Source organism: Brassica oleracea, chromosome C2, assembly GCF_000695525.1.
Source record: "Brassica oleracea var. oleracea cultivar TO1000 chromosome C2, BOL, whole genome shotgun sequence".
Taxonomy (NCBI): Eukaryota; Viridiplantae; Streptophyta; class Magnoliopsida; order Brassicales; family Brassicaceae; genus Brassica; species Brassica oleracea.
The window spans coordinates 5,473,990-5,487,057 of NC_027749.1; the positions used below are offsets into that span (position 1 = coordinate 5,473,990).

The 13,068-nt window shown below is 36.2% G+C and overlaps 4 protein-coding genes across 6 annotated transcripts; 2 read left to right on the top strand and 2 right to left on the bottom strand.

Annotated features, from left to right (window-relative positions):
* Nucleotides 1–1,034: 1,034 nt before the first annotated feature.
* LOC106327141 (26S protease regulatory subunit 8 homolog A-like) lies at nt 1,035–3,602 on the top strand. The gene is made up of 9 exons (XM_013765210.1): nt 1,035–1,365; nt 1,745–1,842; nt 1,954–2,178; nt 2,259–2,321; nt 2,406–2,569; nt 2,670–2,826; nt 2,910–3,008; nt 3,101–3,211; nt 3,294–3,602. The coding sequence occupies exons 1-9, from the start codon at nt 1,164–1,166 to the stop codon at nt 3,432–3,434; spliced, it is 1,260 nt and encodes a 419-aa protein (XP_013620664.1). The 5' UTR covers nt 1,035–1,163; the 3' UTR covers nt 3,435–3,602.
* Nucleotides 3,603–3,853: 251 nt separating this feature from the next.
* On the top strand, nt 3,854–5,592 carry LOC106327144 (GTP-binding nuclear protein Ran-2-like). The gene is made up of 5 exons (XM_013765213.1): nt 3,854–3,997; nt 4,126–4,195; nt 4,398–4,454; nt 4,559–4,676; nt 4,955–5,592. The coding sequence occupies exons 1-5, from the start codon at nt 3,995–3,997 to the stop codon at nt 5,370–5,372; spliced, it is 666 nt and encodes a 221-aa protein (XP_013620667.1). The 5' UTR covers nt 3,854–3,994; the 3' UTR covers nt 5,373–5,592.
* Nucleotides 5,443–7,562, bottom strand: LOC106327142. 2 transcript variants are annotated; one of them, XM_013765212.1, is made up of 4 exons: nt 7,382–7,562; nt 7,084–7,196; nt 6,595–6,986; nt 5,443–6,509 (listed from the first exon to the last, which is right to left on the bottom strand). In XM_013765212.1, exons 3-4 carry the CDS (start codon nt 6,982–6,984, stop codon nt 5,970–5,972), a joined length of 930 nt encoding a protein of 309 aa, XP_013620666.1. In that variant the 5' UTR covers nt 6,985–6,986; nt 7,084–7,196; nt 7,382–7,562; the 3' UTR covers nt 5,443–5,969. The 2 variants fall into 2 exon arrangements, with proteins under 2 accessions (XP_013620666.1, XP_013620665.1); XM_013765211.1 differs by lacking the exon at nt 7,084–7,196.
* Nucleotides 7,563–9,634: 2,072 nt separating this feature from the next.
* LOC106322585 (tRNA dimethylallyltransferase 9-like) lies at nt 9,635–12,681 on the bottom strand. Of its 2 annotated transcripts, none has more exons than XM_013760646.1 (11): nt 12,351–12,681; nt 12,026–12,079; nt 11,881–11,923; nt 11,688–11,796; nt 11,410–11,608; nt 10,680–10,908; nt 10,504–10,598; nt 10,326–10,420; nt 10,145–10,220; nt 9,914–10,053; nt 9,635–9,834 (listed from the first exon to the last, which is right to left on the bottom strand). In XM_013760646.1, the coding sequence occupies exons 1-11, from the start codon at nt 12,600–12,602 to the stop codon at nt 9,735–9,737; spliced, it is 1,392 nt and encodes a 463-aa protein (XP_013616100.1). In that variant the 5' UTR covers nt 12,603–12,681; the 3' UTR covers nt 9,635–9,734. The 2 variants fall into 2 exon arrangements, with proteins under 2 accessions (XP_013616100.1, XP_013616099.1); XM_013760645.1 differs by having other exon boundaries at nt 12,321–12,681.
* Between the last annotated feature and the right edge of the window lie 387 nt (nt 12,682–13,068).

The following is a 13,068-nucleotide window of genomic DNA, read 5'->3' on the forward strand; positions in this document are numbered from 1 at the left end:
TAAAACTAGTTTATAAATTTTAATACGTTAATCTATTATAAAATTAATTTACACATCTTAAATTAATAATTTTCAACACTACGAATTTATTATAACTTCAAAATATTAAATTATTTGATATTTGGCAATAATGATATAAAAAAATTAGTGTGTTTATATCGTCATTGTCAAATATCAAATAATTTAAAGTTTTTAAGTTATATTAAGTCTTAAGTAGCATCGAAGATAGTTCATCCATGAAGTCACTCTTTCTATTTAGAGTAGGACACACTTTTTCTTATTTTCATGATTTCCGTCATCCGGCTCATACTTTCCTATTCTCTTATATTGTTCTTGATTTATTATATTACTTTATGTTTCAAATATATTACTGATCAAGATAATAAAAATATACTATATTTATTCAGAAATAAATGAGAATAAAAATAATCATGCATTATTTTAGAGGGGAGGGGAGAAGTATGAGCCGGATGACAGAAATCATGAAAATAGGAAAAAATACGTCATACTCTAAATAGAAAGATTGACTTCATAGATGAATTATCCTCGACACTACTTAATAACATTTAATGACTTTTAGTGATAAAATCCCTCGACTATTTTTGAATCGTAAAAAATACCCTCAACAAAGTTTTCAACATTATAAACCTTTAACTTATAAACCGTTAACATATGTCACCCTCCGTCATGGTTTTTTAGACGGAAGGTAACATATGTTAATAGAATTAAAGTTGATGGTTTATTTCAGATGATTATTAGTTGAATGTTTTTTTTACGACATCGAGGGGTTTAATTACTAAAAACCCATGAAATTATAGTGTTTTGAAGAAGGATAATTTGATAGATTATACTGGATCCGAATCAGGTATTCGAATATGGTCCGTCTTTATGCTCAACCGTAAATTTGGAAGGATTGAGTGATCAAGAGACTCTAAAGCATGAAGAGGGTTCGCGAGATATTGAAAAGGAAAGAAACATTTCAATTTTTGAGTTAATTTCCTTTTTTACCTTGTCGGTATCGTCGGTATTTAACTTTATATGTAAGTAATGTTTGCGTCGTGAGAGGGTTTTCAGATTCCGATCGAAACTCAAATAACTATTTTCTCTATCTCCTTCTGGGTTTCATCAAAATCACAAATACTCGCGACAATCATTCAGAGGATATGGCTGCCGTAGGAGTGGAGTCGATGCGTCCCGAGTCAGCGATGGAGGAAACCTGCAACGTCAAGATAGCGGCGGCGAAACAAGGGGAGGGGCTTAAGCAGTACTATCTCCAGCACATCCATGAGCTCCAGCGCCAGCTCCGCCAGAAAACTAACAACCTCAATCGCCTTGAAGCTCAGAGGAATGAACTCAATTCTCGAGGTCCTTTCTTCTTTCGATTTAGTATTCTTTGGATCTGGGTGCTTTTAAAAATGTGATTTTTAGCAGCAAGAAGCTACCTTTTAATTCAGATTCTTTGATTCTGTTTGACAGCTATCTGTGCTAGCCGCATAACCTATAGTTTGTGGTTCATTGTTTAAGCTGAATGTTTAGAGTTATCTAGAACATGTTTATTAGTATATACTGCTAAATGAAATGACGAAAGTTTCATATTTTTGGCTTCTTGTATATTTTCTTGAATGAGATTTCAATTTCAAGATGATGTGAATGTGAATGCTCTTGTGGAAAACGCATGGCTGTTAGTGTTGCTACATTGGTGCTTGAAATACTAATTTTTTTTTTCCTGAACCAAACCAAACAGTACGAATGCTCAGAGAAGAGTTGCAGCTGCTTCAAGAACCTGGTTCCTATGTCGGTGAAGTGGTCAAAGTGATGGGGAAAAACAAGGTCTTGGTTAAGGTACGATGAATCCTTGTATCATTTTGTTTCAGAGTTAATTTGGCGTTGTATTTTTTTTGTTTTGTTATCTTATGAGCTATTAATAAGACTTGTACTCTCATCATTTTCCAGGTTCATCCAGAGGGTAAGTATGTTGTTGATATTGACAAAAGCATAGACATAACGAAGATCACACCATCAACAAGAGTTGCTCTCCGTAACGATAGCTATGTTCTCCACCTCGTCCTGCCGAGTAAAGTTGATCCGCTGGTCAACCTTATGAAGGTTGAGAAGGTTCCGGACTCCACATATGACATGATTGGTGGTCTTGACCAGCAAATTAAAGAAATCAAGGAGGTATGCTTTCTAAAAGTCGCTGGTTAATCATCTATCCATTCTGTTGTTTCATTCTTCTTGACAATTTAATTGTTTATCAGGTCATTGAGCTGCCTATCAAGCATCCTGAACTGTTCGAGTCTCTTGGAATTGCGCAGCCAAAGGTACACATGCATTTCGAAGCTTCTCTCTATTCGGTAACGATGCTAAGTGGATTATAGATGATTTCATCTTCATTTCTTTTGTAGGGTGTGTTGTTATATGGTCCACCTGGAACTGGGAAGACACTTTTGGCTCGAGCTGTAGCACATCACACTGACTGTACGTTCATCAGAGTTTCTGGTTCCGAGCTGGTCCAGAAATACATTGGAGAAGGTTCTAGAATGGTCAGAGAACTCTTCGTGATGGCAAGGTCTGTATATGCTAGTACTTTGAAATTTCAAGCATGGTAAACAGTGCTTGTAAATACTTTTGCCTGTTGGCTTACCTTACTATTGCTGATGGGGTTTTAGGGAGCACGCACCATCAATCATCTTCATGGATGAGATCGACAGTATTGGGTCTGCTCGTATGGAATCTGGAAGTGGAAATGGTGACAGTGAGGTCCAACGGACTATGCTTGAGCTTCTCAATCAACTTGATGGATTCGAAGCGTCAAACAAAATCAAGGTATTTGTTAAAGTTGTCAAAGAACTCTGAAAAAGAGAGTCTATGGTATATACTTATTTATCCTCTTCTAATGACTGTTACAGGTTCTGATGGCGACAAATCGAATTGATATTCTGGATAAAGCTCTTCTCAGGCCAGGAAGGATTGATAGGAAAATCGAATTCCCTAATCCTAATGAAGATGTAATGCTTGTGCTTATTATTGCTTGAGTAGATAGTTTTAGTAGAGAACATGTTTGGCTAATGTGTATATATTTTCTAAAATGTGTTGGCAGTCACGTTGTGATATCTTGAAGATTCACTCGAGGAAAATGAATCTGATGCGTGGGATTGATCTGAAAAAGATCGCAGAGAAGATGAATGGTGCTTCAGGTGCTGAACTGAAGGTAAAGTGTCTTTGTACTCTTACTTCTCTTTCTCTCTCCATAGTTTCTTTCTCTTATGATGTTGGTTAACTATGGTCGTCAGGCTGTGTGCACGGAGGCGGGCATGTTTGCTCTGAGGGAGAGGAGAGTACACGTGACACAGGAAGACTTTGAGATGGCGGTGGCGAAGGTTATGAAGAAAGACACAGAGAAGAACATGTCTTTGCGTAAGCTCTGGAAGTAGGAATCTCTTTCGTTTGTACTCAAAAAGGGAGAGCCACCTGAGAAATAAGGGGTTTCTTTTTTATCACGTGTGGTTCTTTATGTTTCTTCTTTAAGCCTTTGAACAAAGTGTGTATTTACTGCCTAAACACTAGTTTAATGTTCCCGTATTTCATCCTTTACCAACTTAGAGACTATTATTCGAAGAAAGAAAAGCCACCACAGATATAGTTTTGAATAAAGAGGTAACCGTAATCAAACTTGTTACAGTGTGATGATGCGGCCGTAATCATCTCCGTCAGCACCGTAAGTTTCTTTATGATTCGTCAAACGCACGCAGGAGACCGCGTGGGACTAAAGCTGAAAAAGATCTAACGGTGGAGAAAGCTGCGTTGAAATTTGAGAGCGATCAAAAAGAAGGGAATCTAACGGTCGTAAGAATAGCGTCGGACGTAAGCGAAAACCCTTGCAAAAAATTTCCTCTTTTAAAAACCCCCAATCTCCCTCTCGCCGCTTCTCCCCTTCTCAAAATATCGATCATCTCCCCGCACGCTCTCGCTCACATCGTCCGATTCCCAAAACATGGTAAGCTTCTCTTTGCTGGTTTTCTTCTGATCGATCGATTAGATTGCGTTCCTTAATCTATGCTTTTCACTCTCAGATCCGTTGTATTCTTCGTTGATTCTTAATTGATCTTGGATTTGTCGTTGCAGGCTCTACCGAACCAGCAAACCGTCGATTATCCTAGCTTCAAGCTCGTCATTGTTGGTGACGGAGGCACAGGTATATATTCTTTTTTTTTCAGTCTGTCAAGTGTGATCGTTCTACGCAATTGAGAATTTGCTAGAGGCCGTTGTTACGTTGGCGGCGATCGAGATGATTATACGAACCGATTCGTATATTTTATTTACTCACTGTTTGTTTTTCAATCAGTAGATTTTGTATGATGATTATTTTGCTAACGCTTGAGATTTCTCTTTTGCAGGGAAAACCACTTTCGTCAAGAGGCATCTTACTGGGGAGTTTGAGAAGAAGTATGAACGTAAGTATTAACGAATATTTTCTCGTGAATACGCATTGTCTATAAGTATTCTTCTTTAATTAAACTGAATTTTCTGACTGATTTTTTGGGGCGTCGTGTTGCAGCTACCATTGGTGTGGAGGTTCATCCTTTGGATTTCTTCACAAACTGTGGCAAGATCCGTTTCTACTGCTGGGATACTGCTGGACAGGAGAAGTTCGGTGGCCTTAGGGATGGTTACTAGTAAGCAGACCCTTTTACTTGCTCTCTTTTTTTACTAATATCTGTGGCTGTATGTTGTTGAAGTAATCCCCTTGGATCACTTACTAGCATAAGCTTTAATATGTGACTGTTTTGAATAGCTCTGGTTATGTTGTTGAAGCAATCCCCTTGGATCACTTACTAGCATAAGCTTTAATACGTGACTGTTTTGAATAGCTTTAGTTATGATGTCGTAATGGTTGATTTGGTGTTTCCGTTTGGATATATAAAGCTAATCGTTTTTTTTTTCATTTTTGCAGCATCCATGGCCAGTGTGCTGTGATTATGTTTGACGTCACAGCACGACTCACATACAAGAACGTTCCAACATGGCACCGTGATCTCTGCAGGGTGTGTGAGAACATTCCCATCGTTCTCTGTGGGAACAAAGTTGACGTGAAGAACAGGCAAGTCAAGGCCAAGCAGGTGACGTTCCACAGGAAGAAGAATCTGCAGTACTACGAGATATCCGCCAAGAGCAACTACAACTTCGAGAAGCCCTTCTTGTATCTCGCTAGGAAACTTGCTGGCGACCCTAACCTTCACTTTGTCGAGTCACCAGCTCTTGCTCCCCCTGAGGTTCACATTGACGTTGCTGAGCAGCAGAAGAATGAGGCTGATCTCATTGCCGCCGCAGCTCAGCCTCTCCCTGATGATGATGATGACGCTTTTGAGTAAACAAAAAAATCTTCCAAGAATGTCTGCCCCCTTGGGAAGCTTTGCGTTGTCTGATTCTCTCTTTTGTTTTGGTTTTGTTCTATGTTGCGTTGATGTTACATATAGAATGAACCGAGTGTTTTAGAACTGATATTGGGGAAGTATTGATATTGTTCCGGTTTGGAATAGAGTGAGTTGTTTTTGAACCCAAAGAGATTTATACAATCAAGGATCTTTTCTCTTCGCTTGAACACCGTAGACTCTTAACTTGAATCTGTTGAGGTCTAGTTTGTTTGTATGTCATGTGACTGTTTTGTTTGCATGTTGCCTGCTGTGACTGTTCACAGCTTGCTTGTTGTTTGTTTCACTGTTGTGTGACTAGTGCCAGCTGTTTTACTGTTGTGCGATCAGTCGCAGCGATTTGTGACCACACGTTGTTAAGTTACATCGTTGAAACTAGAAACTATACTTGCAGGAATCGTTCAAAATGACATGACATTTACAAGCTCAGGAACAAGGAACCAAATAGCTTTGTTTGAAAATAGAGTGACATTTTGTACAACCTTAACCTTAGTTTTTATTCTATGTAACACAGCTTGTAGTTGTTAAATGATGCTGCTATCTGTATGTTTGACTGTTATCATCAGAGATAAGGTTTCTTATCTGCATCAGATGTTCCTCATTCGAGATGTTCAGTCTCAGACGGAGGTTTGTGATCCACGTTTCTTGTTCCCATGTTATAATCGGTCCAGATGCGTGCAATCTCTCGATACTGCATCGGTATTCATCCAACTCTAGCTTATGAACATCAGCAGCTTCTGAGCCTTTTGCTGTAAAGCCAGACTTCTTGGTCTTGATGTTTCTGTAGCGGCAAGAAGATGACTCTGTGTCACTAGAGTTACCAGTTTCTATGGGGGTGAAAGAGACAGTAGTTAAACCATCCATGTTCACGCTACAACTACCAACAGAAGAAGCAACACTCTCTCCATCTTCTTCGACGTGTGTAGTTTGATTGTGTGGTGTAACCAAAGAATAGGTCCGTTTCTTTGGACCTTTTCTCGAAAGTGCATCAGATGCATTGAGTTTGTCTTTGCTCTTCAAATTTACCTTTCTCCTTAAATTTTCTGTTGAAGTCTGAGCACTTAATCTCGATGAACCCTTTTAACCAAATGGTATAAACAAAATGTCAGCTCACAAAAAGCCTTTGAAAGATCTGTATATTAGAGAGGAAAGAAACAGTTACCTGCCCGACCATGATCCACTCATTATCTTGCCAAGATTGTCTGACCCGAATGTCAGATTTGTTTGCCTTGACCTTCAGTGAGGAGCCAAGCAATCTAACCATGAAGCAATCATTCTCCAAAACCTTGGAAACTATAGCCATCTTCCAAGAACAACTTTCAAAAACCTCAAGAACGTCACCAGGAGCCCAAGAATGTAGGACTTGTAGAGAAGGAGGAGGCTCAGGTCTCATATTCTTCCTCGGTACCCTCTCTGTAGCGTCATCAGTATCATACATGACAGTGTAATAATGCCCATTACCGGACATTATCTCAGCAGATCGCCAAGCACCAGATGGAAGTGATGATTTGATCAACACTTCCACTTTAGTTCCTTTCTTGAATCTCATCATTCCTGCAATTTAAAAAAAAACAAAAAAACATGTGATGATGTGAATATCTTTACACATTCTAACTGATTATGACGATCCATCGTTGTAAATAGTACATACAAATATCAAGAAATAAGCTGGACCAATAGATCCATAAGAGTCCTTCACATCCACAAACTTCAATCTATTGTCAGATTCTTTTGCTTCATAATCACTAGAGATTGCAGAGAAGTCTACTATTTTGCAAAGCAAGAAAACAGTAGAGAGAAACATAGCATGGATTATTCAGATGTTAATGAAATTGAAAAGTATGATGATGACTCAATGTATATATGATCAATCTTCATTACTGAGAAAATTGGAATGAAAACTCAGAATTTCAATTTAGAAAAAAAAGCATAAAAGATATTGTGTTTACCTTAAAACAAAAAAAGAAGTTTGGTCAGTGAATGTTTAGCACGCAAAGGAAATCATGATTCTGTTTTCACAAACAAAATTTCTTTTTTGCTATTTGATTTTCTGGGTAACCAAACATGGATCAAAGGGGGTAAACAACAGAGAAAAAAAAACTTATATGCAAAGAAGAAAATAAGTTTTTGGCTTATTACACATCAGCAAGCAAAACAAAATCCATATGATTAATTTTAAATGAAAAACATTCGAAAATAATAGTTCAAGGTGTAAAAGTCCCCTTTGGGCTCTAGCACTTTTATCCATCAAGCCCGCATGAGACATGGCCTTTTGTTTGATAGTTTATTTTTTTTGACTAAAATGGGTGATGATGATGAGATAAATTGGTGAGTGACAATGATCTGATGTTTTATTGGAACTATATATTTAAAAAAATAAATAGTTTTTTTTTAACGTTGTCCATGGCACAAGAATGTTAAACGTTGGTATTTAGAATGGAAAGTTGGTATTTATAATGACAACTAACATTTACGCAGAAATCATTTACGAGTGGAAGTAATTGGCTCTGGTTCATGCATACGAAGCAATTAATATAGGAAACAAATCAATATAGAGGTTAATTCGTAATTGCTCAATTTATAATTCATTAACAATGTCATCAATACAAAAGACGTTTAAAAAGAACGATAGATATGTTATTTATGTATTTATTTCATATCGGTGAGCAGCACGAGCAAAGTGCGTGTTTGAGTGTGCCAAAAGTAAAAAAAGTTTAAAGAGAAATAGAAGAAGAGAAAAGCGTTACGGGGATGGTGAGAACCTGAGAGGTCAGGTGGCTTTATATCCCCTATATATATATATTAAAAAAACAAGTATTACAACATATTTTTGTAGCCACATGTCATCACCACAATCATAAAAAAATATGTTGGTCCATATAAATATATAATAAGTTTTTTATTAAACTAACCATAAATTAATCATAAATGTTCTTCATTGTTTCCTTAAATAAAAATCACGGAATTACCTAATGTGAGTAAAGTATATATGACAATTAATGATTTTGAATCATAAAGATTTGATAAAAATTATTATATTCTCTATCATTTTTTATTATTTTAACTTATTAAAATAAATTAAACAACCACATTAACTATATAATAAAAATTTAGTTTTTTTCGTATATGTTATATTTTGAATTTTTAAAAACGAATATAAATGACTAAAGTTCTTAAAAATCTCACATTGAAATTTTTGTAATCCATGGTTTAAAATTTATGTTATAACAAGATATAAATGATTACGAAATTACATAAGCAGCAAGTCTCATTTAACAAAAAATATATATATGTATATATTTTTTTAAAAAATAAATTATATACCATATAAAATACATAAGTATTTTAATTTCGAATTTGCTTTGAATTTTTTGATAAACATTTTGAACAATTATTGACAACTTAATATTTAGATTTTAAACTTTGCATTGAATGTTTTTAAAATTATAAATTACTAAAACTATTAAACATTCCACAAATTTTTTATTGTTATCATTGATTCAAAAATTTTGTTATAAAGAAATACAAACGATCAAAAATAATATGAGTGTAAAATATTTTTTAACAGATGTCAATATTAAAAATGTACTATTTTTCTATGTTAATATCATTTAAACTTAATTTTATACCATATAAAATACAAAAAGTGTTTGTCTGGATTAATAAAATTTATTTAAGTATTTGTACCAATTTAATTATATACGTAATAGTTACTAAATTTTTAATTATTCAATATATATTTATTAATTCATAATATATAAAAATTATATAATACTTAAAATTATTTATATATAATATTCATTCTGCGCAAGGCGTTAATCTTAACCTAGTACTTTATATAATTCCCACTTCACTTTTGAAGACATTAAAGATACTGAGAGATTGTAGGCTCCATATTAACGTACCAAAAGAATATTTTAAAATGATATTGTCGTTGTCTTGCATTATCTTGATTCAGAATGGATAATGGAACATGGCCGGTCGAGAGTTTGTGTCCTAGACCATTTAGTAAAGATTTCACAAGTTTGAAAGCCTAGATTTTGCTTTTTACAAATTCAGGGACCTATTTACGTATAATTTTTTTTCAAAAATTTTGGGTCCGAGACGAATGTTTCCGGCCCTGAATGGAACCAACTGTTTTTATTTGCTCATAATTATTTGGATGCAATAGGGCGTGAATTTAAGACTTGTAAGTGAAAACAGACACAAATTCATTGTTCATTAAAACAGTCTCTCAAAATTTCATTACAGAAAGCTACACACTTGCTTTAATCTTGGATAGAATGATAATAATGCAAGTGGTTACGTTGTTGTTCCTTCCACGCATGAAACTTCACTCTTACATCCTTCACTACTGATCCACTCCAACACCGATGAACAATCCTCTCGTCCTACGAAATGCCTTCATAAAACAGATTCCACAAACCATAGATAATCAGAACAAAAAAGAAGTGCCTAATCAAGTGTTTTGATCTCTGTACCTGTTTCTGGGGCGGTACCCCTTTAGTGCATTAGCTTCTCGAGAGTTTCTCAAGTCTTTGTTCATCCTGAGAGAATCTGGCACCACCAGCGTCTCCCCTTCCTTCTCATATGCATCATAAATGAATTCAAGTATTGTATCCTACAAGGAGGCCAAAAAGGATATTATAACCAGCAAACCAATAGTAACATAAAGAGAGATTGAATAGAATCAGACACATGTATATATATACCAGAGGTCTAGAAGCATTGAGCCAGTGGTACATAGGCTCACACCTAAACCATGTCATTTGCCTTTTTGCAAAGTTCCTGCGCATCAATCAAGCAAAAACAAAGTGAAAGATTTGAATCCCTGTGCAGAAGAAACTTAGATGTAATGCTAGATATTTCAAAATCTATGCAGAGGAAATCAACCTGGATGCTTGCTGAAATTTATTCAAAAACCAATAGAATTCTCCAGGGGAGCTTACACCTCCTTGTCTACGACATTTCGATAGATATTCCATTGCCTGAAAACAGTATCAAGGTAAGAATGGACCTCTTCTCAAGTCGTTATGCACACAATCAAATAAAGAAAATAAAGAGTTTTTACCTGTCTGTACCCAATGGCACGAGTTGCAGAGCTTGTGTTAGGAAGGAGACCAAGATCAAGAAGCCATCTAGCTTCTGTCAACACTCCATTAGCACCTGATGGTTGAGAGACAATGAGCAGAACTGCCTGGCAAACAAATACAAAATTGATATTATTAAGTAGTTGCACTCGTTTACCTGAAAGCATGTCTTCACATCTAAAATCAATAGATCTGTAGAGATCAACGCGAGGGCTAGACAGGAAAAAACAGAGGAAGTCATAGTCCAAATCCGTCTCTATCTTTTGGACAGAGATATCAGCAGATGAACTATTCTCGTCAAAGTCGTTGTTGGCATCATGAGAATTCAGATTTTCTCGAAAAGAATCGTATGGAACGGGAAAGGAAGACGGAGGAGATCCTGTTGACTGCCATGGAAACAAAAAACATACAAGTTATAAAAGCATACACAGTCTATTATACACTTTACCAAGATTAAAAATGCATAGTCCATAAGAAAATAATGACATTTCTCCATCCTATCAAGCAAGACAATCTATAGCATGGTTAAAAAAATTCGGTTGAAAATCCAACAATTTAATCCCAAGCCGAAACAATTTTCATAAAATCCGATTTATACGATTCAAATCAGTTTAAACTATTTCAAATCGGTTTAAATCGATCTAAATTTAGTCTAAAATTTGTTAAATTAACCAATAATGTTAGCACAACTCTATAAATTTGTCTAATTTCTTTTGTTTTGTATATCAAATTTTGATATTCATAAAAATAATTGTTTAGTTAAAGCCAAAAACTCAAATATTTTATAGCCCACGCCCTGAATAATCTGCCTAAGCCATTTCTTGAACATTGATCAATAGCAACTCTTTCAAATGATAAATAACAGTTGAAGCTGAGAATTATCAAACCTTGAGTATCTCAAGGCTACGCCGTAGTCTGTACCAATCATTACGAGGTAAAGAAGAGGCTTTTTGATCACCAGCGTTGACCACAAACTCAACAGCTCCATCCCAGTTATACTCGTTTTGAAAATCAATTAGCATATCGTAAACCTCAGAGACGATCTCTGGAGAAGGTTTAGGCACGTCTGGCTTCCCATAGATAAACCTAACATCATTAACGAAAGCATTACAGGATGTGGGAAACATATACAAGAGAAGTGTATGTAATCAATCTCCTGACATACCATCTCAGGTACAATCCAGTGCCACCTGTAACTATGGGAACACGCCCTCTACTAAGAATGTCTTTAGTAGCTTGACGCCCATCTTCGAAGAATTGCCCCACAGAGTAGTCTAAATAAAAAAACATACAAAAATGAGAACTTTCTAGATTTATGAGTATCATAAAGCATTTAGAAATGAGAGATGAAACCAAACCTCGAGATGGATGCAAAATGTCGATCAGATGATGTGGCACCTCCTGTACAATTATGCATAAACACAGTCAAGCTCAAAGGTACACACTTTCATATAAAATCTGATTCGTGCCACCAACAACATCAAATCAAATCAGAGGGATAACCTTTCTATCGGTTGCTGATGGCTTGGCTGATCCAACATCAAGGCCTTTGTACACCTGTGGCCAATCACAACAAAGCAAGAACCTTCTTTTTTTATTTATTAATAACACCAAAGTTGTGGACTTTGATTAAAAACTTCAACTTTAACATTTCAGACACAATTGGGTCAAACAGACAAAACTCTTGAACTGAAAGTACACAGTCTTGGGGTAAAGTAAAGTATTCAACTTTATGGTTCAAGACCCTATCAAATGGTCAAGGGTTCAAACACAGTGAGCTTAACCAGAGAGAGCATACAAGTAAAAGATGGAAGTGTGACATTGGGACCTGAACGGAGTCAGCACTGATGATTTCGCCGTTGAGACACTTAGCTAGCTCCAGGGCGAGTCTGCTTTTCCCTGCGCCGGTGGGACCTGAAATCACAATCACCTTCTCCTTTTCTGAGTTTCTCTTCCCGTTCAGAGAAACAGAGCAAGCCGTGGCTCCTCCGGAGAATCTCCGGCGCAATACAAGGTACGGTGGTTGCAATCTCGAGGAACACGTACGGGTTAAAACTAGGCCACTGTGAATAATCACCATTATAGGTGGAGTCTCCGAACGTTAAAGGAGCTTCAAAAACTTGAAGAAAGCTCATCAGCTCGAAGAGAGACGAGGAATGAAGACGGCGAACGAAGGATTAGAGACGGTACGGTTCGGTTAAATTAAGTTTACCAATTAAACCGAATCTAAATTGCGAACCGATTTAGAAATGGTTTAGTTACATTGCCGTCTAAACGACAGCGTTTTAAACAATGTTTATCGGGTTAATTAATTACATATTTACATGGAGAATTCGGCCAAAAAAATACTGAACTTTGAGGAAATTGCCAAAAGAAACCTAGACATATGGGCTAGCCAATAAAACCGTGAACTTTTGTTGAATTTTTTAGTTTATTAAGAAACTTACGATTGACTGACCAGATTAACACACCGTTAACCGAATTAACAGATAAATAAGTGGATGTTAATTTTGGGTGTTAAAGTATACGACGTCGTTTCATCTCTT